At 56.6% G+C, this 6,389-nt stretch overlaps 1 protein-coding gene across 1 annotated transcript; it reads left to right on the forward strand.

Annotated features, from left to right (window-relative positions):
- The first annotated feature begins 240 nt into the window (after positions 1-240).
- Positions 241-6,384, forward strand: LOC100944819 (bile salt-activated lipase-like). The gene is made up of 10 exons (XM_003803816.1): positions 241-391; positions 476-598; positions 820-1,017; positions 1,588-1,718; positions 1,876-1,983; positions 2,126-2,243; positions 3,181-3,367; positions 3,551-3,754; positions 5,549-5,746; positions 6,003-6,384. The coding sequence occupies exons 3-10, from the start codon at positions 840-842 to the stop codon at positions 6,382-6,384; spliced, it is 1,506 nt and encodes a 501-aa protein (XP_003803864.2). The 5' UTR covers positions 241-391; positions 476-598; positions 820-839.
- Positions 6,385-6,389: the final 5 nt, after the last annotated feature.

The raw sequence follows: 6,389 nt of genomic DNA on the forward strand, positions 1-6,389 counted from the left end.
TTCCAGAAGGACTCCTGGGTGGTAACATTAGCAATTGAACCATTCCCTCTGAGATTCGGGGGACAGACACCCCTGGGAGTTGGGTGGGGCTAGTAAGCAGCTCCTCAAGCCTGTGGGCTAGTGGCAGGGGGGTCCTGCCTTGGTCCCAGGGGCAGATTTGTCCCCTTTGAAGTCTGTTCAGGCCACCCCTCTGGATTCAGGTTGACAGGCCTGAGTCCACCCTGCCCTTCTCTCTCCCAGCTAGGCGCCGTGTACACAGAAGGGGGTTTCGTGGAAGGCGTTAACAAGAAGCTCGGCCTCTTGGGTGACTCCGTGGATATCTTCAGGGGAATCCCCTTTGCTGCCCCCACCAAGGCCCTGGAGAACCCCCAGCGACACCCTGGATGGCAAGGTGGGTGCGGTGGGTGCTGGGCCTGCCCTGAGCTGGAGGTGGTGTGAGGGTCTTCACTCCAGTCCTTCTTGACACCCGCTGCAGGGACCCTGAAGGCCAAGGAATTCAAGAAGCGATGCCTGCAGGCCACTATCACCCAGGATGACACTTACGGGGATGAAGACTGCCTCTACCTCAACATCTGGGTTCCCCAGGGCAGGAAGCAAGGTCTGTCGCCCCTTCTTCTCAGGAGAACCGAACCCTGCTCCTGGCTTGTGTCTGAGGCCAGCAAAGCTGAACTTGCCAGAAACCCTGCAGAGGCGGGAGGGGCCCCAGCCCAGCAGCGCCCCACGTGCCGCCCCACGAGCCATGGTCCCAGCAGGTGGGGGGCTCAGGCTGCTCCCAAGAGGGCCAGGTGTCAGGGGTCACTGACTGCTCCCCCATCTCAGTCTCCCAGGGCCTGCCCGTTATGGTCTGGATCTATGGTGGGGCCTTCCTCATGGGGGCCGGCCATGGGGCCAACTTCAGGAAGAACTACCTGTACGATGGGGAGGAGATTGCCACACGCGGCAACGTCATCGTGGTCACCTTCAACTATCGTGTTGGCCCTCTCGGCTTCCTCAGCACTGGGGATGCCAACCTGCCAGGTATGTGGCGCCTGGGCACTGAGAGTGGGACAGCAAGCTTCTAGACCCTGAGAGCGCTGAGCCCACCTGGGGGATGCTCCTTGGCCCCTGGAGCCCAAACAACACCCCATAGTCCCACAGAAAGGTCAGGAGGCTGGAGTTGAGACCTGAGACACAGGAGCCCCTTGGCAGCCGTAGTGAAATCAAAGAGGCTGTGGGACAGACACTGGACAAACAGAGGCTCAGAGAGAGGCCAGGAGGGCAGGGCCCAATGACAGACAGAAAATGACATACTGAGGCAGACGCTGCAGGGCACAGGGGACAGGAGATTCTGCAGCAGGGAGGGGACACTAGGGGGCCTGGCCTCCCACTACCCTGCCCTGCCCCAACCCCTACCCCACCCTAGCCCCCTGGAGGGCCTGCCATTCACCATCATGGGCTCTACTGGGCTGTCCACTCTGTTGAGGACCTTTCCATCCCTCCCTCATGGACTTGGGCCCACTGAGCACAAGCCCCAAGCCAGTAGTCTCTAGCACCCTCCAGCCCTCTCCCATGAAAGTCCTGAAGGAAGGTCCATCTCCCTGCCCCCAGGTAACTATGGCCTTCGGGATCAGCACATGGCCATCGCTTGGGTGAAGAGGAACATTGCAGCCTTTGGGGGTGACCCCAACAGCATCACTATCTTTGGGGAATCGGCTGGAGGTGCTAGCGTCTCTCTGCAGGTCTGGGGACCCCTGGAAGGAAGGGGCTGCCCCAAGGGTTTGGAGGGAGATTATAGGGTGGGGTGGAGGGAAGGAGGAGGGTGGGGCTGTCAAGGGTGTCCTCAGCTGAACCCAGGGTGGGCTGCAGCCTTGGTGACAGGACTTCTGGGTGTTGCAGACCCTATCCCCATACAACAAAGGCCTCATTCGGCGAGCCATCAGTCAGAGCGGTGTGGCGCTGAGCCCCTGGGTCATCCAGAAGAACCCACTCTTCTGGGCCAAAAAGGTAAGTGGAAGAGGACAGGGAGGGTGGGGGGACTCACTTTAGATGCCAGAGAGGGGGCCTTCCTTGTCCCCTTTCTCCACCCCAGACCCTTCCTTCTTGCCCCCCATTGTTCTGTGCCCTGCCTACCTGTACTCACTCCCAGATTGCTGAGAAGGTGGGCTGCCCCGTGGACAATACCACCAGGATGGCCAAGTGTCTGAAGGTTACTGACCCCCGAGCCCTGACGCTGGCCTATAAGATGCCCCTGGCAGGCATGGAGTGTGAGTAGGTGCTGCCGGGGCGGGGGGCTCATGGGGTCTCAAGGTGTGGGGAGGGCACTGTCACTCAGTTGCAGGCAACTCACTGCCCCCCCCATGGGCCTCAGTGGATGCATCCGTAAGGGGGTCGTTCTTTCTTCTTATCTTCCCTGAGTCATGGACATCTGCCTTTGAGGAACTGCTGAGTGTGGAGCCACGCCCCCCATCAATGCACACACATGCAGTAAATGGCGCATAGTTTCTGGGAGAGTCACAGACCCCAGGCCAAGAGGGAGCCTGTGTGCTACACGGCTGCTCATATGCTCACTCAGCAAACACCAACTGAGCCTCTGCCCTTCCCGCCTGGCAGGCTGCAGTACTCTCTTGCTTGTTCTTAAGGTGACATGCAGGGAAGGCCCAACATCCGCCTCCTGACCTACCAGAAACTAACCTGTAAGAGCTAGGAGAGCCGACAGCCCACAGTACAGGCCAGGGGAAGAAAACTGGGCTGTGGCCTAATGAGAGCCGGGCTGTGCCCCCTGCGCCAGGCAGCTACCTGGGCCTGCGGGCCAGTCCACAGGACAGGAGGCAATGCAGGCCTCGCACAGTCTTTGGCCAGCAGACTAGAACCAGCCCGAGAGCACCTCCTTCTCCATCAGCTCCGTCACTTGCTTCTGGGTCTTCCTCCTGCCTGATTTCAGTCCAGCAAGAAAGGGAGAACAGAAAGGGGTGACACTGAAGCAAGAGGACAGACCTGGCCCCTAGACAGTGGCTCTCCACCTGGGGGCTTGTGGTAAAGTCTGGAGACACTGTTGATTGTCACAGACCGGGGAAGCACCCAGGCTGAGAAACACTGGTCTGGGTCAGAGAAGGGAGGACGTCTGCACCTGCAGTCCAGGAGGCCAAGGGGAAGGCCAGGTGGACACCGGGAGGTGCAAGAACCTTCTGGCTCTCCCCCCAGACCCCATGCTGCACTATCTGGGCTTTACCCCTGTCATCGATGGAGACTTCATCCCCGACGACCCTGTCAACCTGTACGCCAACACTGCAGACATCGACTACATTGCGGGCACCAACAACATGGATGGTCACATCTTTGCCAGCATTGACATGCCAGCCATCAACAAGGACAAAAAGGATGTCACAGAGTGAGCAGGGGGCGTAACACCCAGGGCAAATGTGTGGTGCAGGGCTGCTGGGAAGGACTGGGCCCGGAGGTGGAAGGCATCAACAGGGGATGGGGTTGAGGAAAGTCACACTGGCTGGGGAGGGTGTGTGGACATCCTCCCATTGGAATGGGGAGAGTGTCAGTGCCCACCTGGTCCCTATAGGGAGGACTTCTACAAGCTAGTCAGTGGGCTCACCATCACCAAAGGGCTCGCAGGTGCCAGGTCTACCTTTGATGTCTACACCAAGTCCTGGGCCCAGGACCCATCCCAGGAGAACAAGAAGAAGACTGTGGTGGACTTTGAGACTGATATCCTCTTCCTGGTGCCCACAGAGATTGCTCTGGCCCAGCACAGAGCCAATGCCAGGTGAGGGTCTGGGAAGGGGTGGCTCCCTGGGATACTTCAGTTTCCTGCTGTGGCCTCACTGTGGGCCGCTCATGCGTGGCTGGGTTGCCTGGGAAAGTGGTGCTCAAGTCCCCACCATGCCTGCACCACCCACTTTACTGAGGCCTGGCAAGACCGAGGAGATCCTCTCTTCACCTGCCACACTCCCATGATCCCCCACCCTGTCTGGCCCCTCAGCCTTAGTCGCCCTGGGTAGAGTGCCTTGGCATCACAGCTCAAAGCAACCTCCAACTCTTGAGCTTAAAAGCGATTCTCCTGTCTCTGCCTCCCAAGTAGCTGGGACTACAGGCACCTGCCACAACACCTGGCTAATTTTTGGCTAATTTCTTCCCACTGGGAAGTCTTGGGTCTACCTTCTACCTCTCATGCTGTGTAGATGGAGAGAAGACTGGGTGACAGTCTCTGTCCAGTGACTCTTTTGGGCCTCAACTTTGCCAACTTACAAAAATAATTTCGGCCATAACCCACATTAAAGACCTCCATATAATAATAGCCAATTAAAATTAAAAAAAAAAGCAGTTAGGAATGCTTAACAGATAGTGTTGTAGCTGCTGTGAGTGGAATTATAGAGAAACACCAGCACACTGAGTTCAAATTAGGCACCGATCCTTTATTGGGCTGGCCAGTCAAGAACAGGCTCACAACACAGTCTCTTAACCACCTGGAAGCAGGGGGGTAAGGCTTTTATATGGCACTTCAAGTCGGGAATGGGAAGCCCTAGTGTAGGCAGAATTTTACAGAAGCTAATATCTGCCAGGTTAGAGTTATGGGGAAGGGGCTTAGAGGATGGGCGGGGGGGGAACCTAAAAACTGCACACAGACCAGACAGACTTGTGACAGGATTGTGGTTTTCACAAGATTCTTTTCCCAGCTGTCACAAGATTCTGCAGCTCTCAGCTAAATTTCCTTCCTGTTTTTGCAGGGTTGCTGTTTGCTCAAGGGGCTATTTTGGCTACAAAAGGTGGGGGGTGGGCTGCAAGCTCTTAATAAAATGGAGTAAATCAGGTTCACTTGCTCAAAATGGGTGGAGTTAGGGCATCATAATAGGAAGTTAAAATTATACCTAGAAGTCTAGGATGAAAGTTTTTCAGCAACTAAATAATAAATTTAGCTTTGAGCTTCCTGTCAGTCAAGGTGAAAAGGGAAACAGGTGGCTTGGTGCCTGTGGCTCAAGCAGCTAAGGTGCCAGACACATAAACCTGAGCTGGCAGGTTCAAATCCAGTCTGGGCCCACCAAACAACAGTGATGGCTGCAACCAAAAATTCGCCAGGCGTTGTAGTGGGTGCTTGTAGTCCCAGGTACTTGGGAGACAGAGACAGGAGAATCGCTTTTAAGCTCAGGAGTTGGAGGTTGCTGTGAGCTGTGATGCCAAGGCACTCTACCCAGGGCAACAGCTTGAGGCTCTGTCTCAAAAAAATAAATAAAATAAAATAAAATAAAAAAGAAAAGGGAAACAGGTAAGGGCATATACTTTATCCAATCAAATGAAGAATCAAAATTCACTTGGAGAGAAAAGTACCTTCTTGATACTGAATTATAGGAGGAAGATACCTCAAAATGTTTCATAGAGGTGAGGTGCAAATACAATCAAAATCTTAGGTCCCACAAGTGCATACATTTGGTCCATGGCTTTCCCTTCCCCAGACCCTTTGCTGTTCCTCCCCACCCCCATGCCTCCCTGCAGGGTCCTCTCTGAGAGGGGCAGCCCCAGGTGAGCACCCTGCCTACTTGGTGGTCTCTCCCCACCCCTTCAGGAGTGCCAAGACCTACACCTACCTGTTTTCCCATCCCTCCCGGATGCCTGTCTACCCCAAGTGGGTGGGGGCGGACCATGCTGATGACATACAGTATGTCTTCGGGAAGCCCATGGCCACCCCCCTGGGCTACCGGAACCAAGACAGGACTGTCTCCAAGACCATGATCGCCTACTGGACCAACTTTGCCAGAACTGGGTAAGGCATGGGGTTGAGCCCAGGGCTGAGGGTTTTGTGCCACCAGGCCCTGAGGCCTGGGTTCTAGTCAATGTTCCCTCACTTGCCAGCTGGGAGACTCTGGACCTTCCTGAGTCTTGGGATCCCTGTCTGCCTATGAGGATGAGAGCTCTGGCCTGAGCCCCATCACAGTGAGAGGCTGTGAGGCCCCAGGTCAGCACAGAGGACGCAGAGCTGGACTAGGGGCACAGGTCTCTAGCCTCTTCTTACTCTGCAGGGACCCCAACATGGGCCACTCGGCCGTGCCCACCCACTGGGATGCCTACACCGTGGAGAAGGGCAGTTACCTGGAAATCACCAAGAAGATGGATGGCAGCTCCATGAAGCAGAACCTGAGAACAAGCTACCTGCGGTACTGGACCCTGGACTACCTGATGCTGCCCACAGTGACAGGCGATGGGGCTGCCCCTGCGCCTCCCTCTGGTGACTCCGAGGCTGCCCCCGTCCCCCCCTCAGGTGACTCCGAGGCTGCCCCCGCCCCGCCCTCGGGTGACTCCGAGGCTGCCCCTGTCCCCCCCTCGGGTGACTCTGAGGCTGCCCCCGCCCCGCCCTCAGGTGACTCCGAGACTGCTCAGATGCCCGTAGTTGTTGGCTTCTAGTGTCC

The sequence above is a fragment of the Otolemur garnettii genome, unplaced genomic scaffold (assembly GCF_000181295.1).
Source record: "Otolemur garnettii isolate 467f Iridium unplaced genomic scaffold, OtoGar3 scaffold01083, whole genome shotgun sequence".
NCBI classification, from domain to species: Eukaryota; Metazoa; Chordata; class Mammalia; order Primates; family Galagidae; genus Otolemur; species Otolemur garnettii.

What these genes read in the sequence shown, in the direction of transcription:
- LOC100944819 (XM_003803816.1), top strand. Translation starts at nt 840, where the DNA reads ATGGTCTGGATCTATGGTGGGGCCTTCCTCATGGGGGCCGGCCATGGG. An exon ending in GACAAAAAGGATGTCACAGA is followed by an intron (nt 3,368 to 3,550) that starts GTGAGCAGGGGG and finishes TGGTCCCTATAG; the next exon opens with GGAGGACTTCTACAAGCTAG. An exon ending in ACCAACTTTGCCAGAACTGG is followed by an intron (nt 5,747 to 6,002) that starts GTAAGGCATGGG and finishes CTTACTCTGCAG; the next exon opens with GGACCCCAACATGGGCCACT.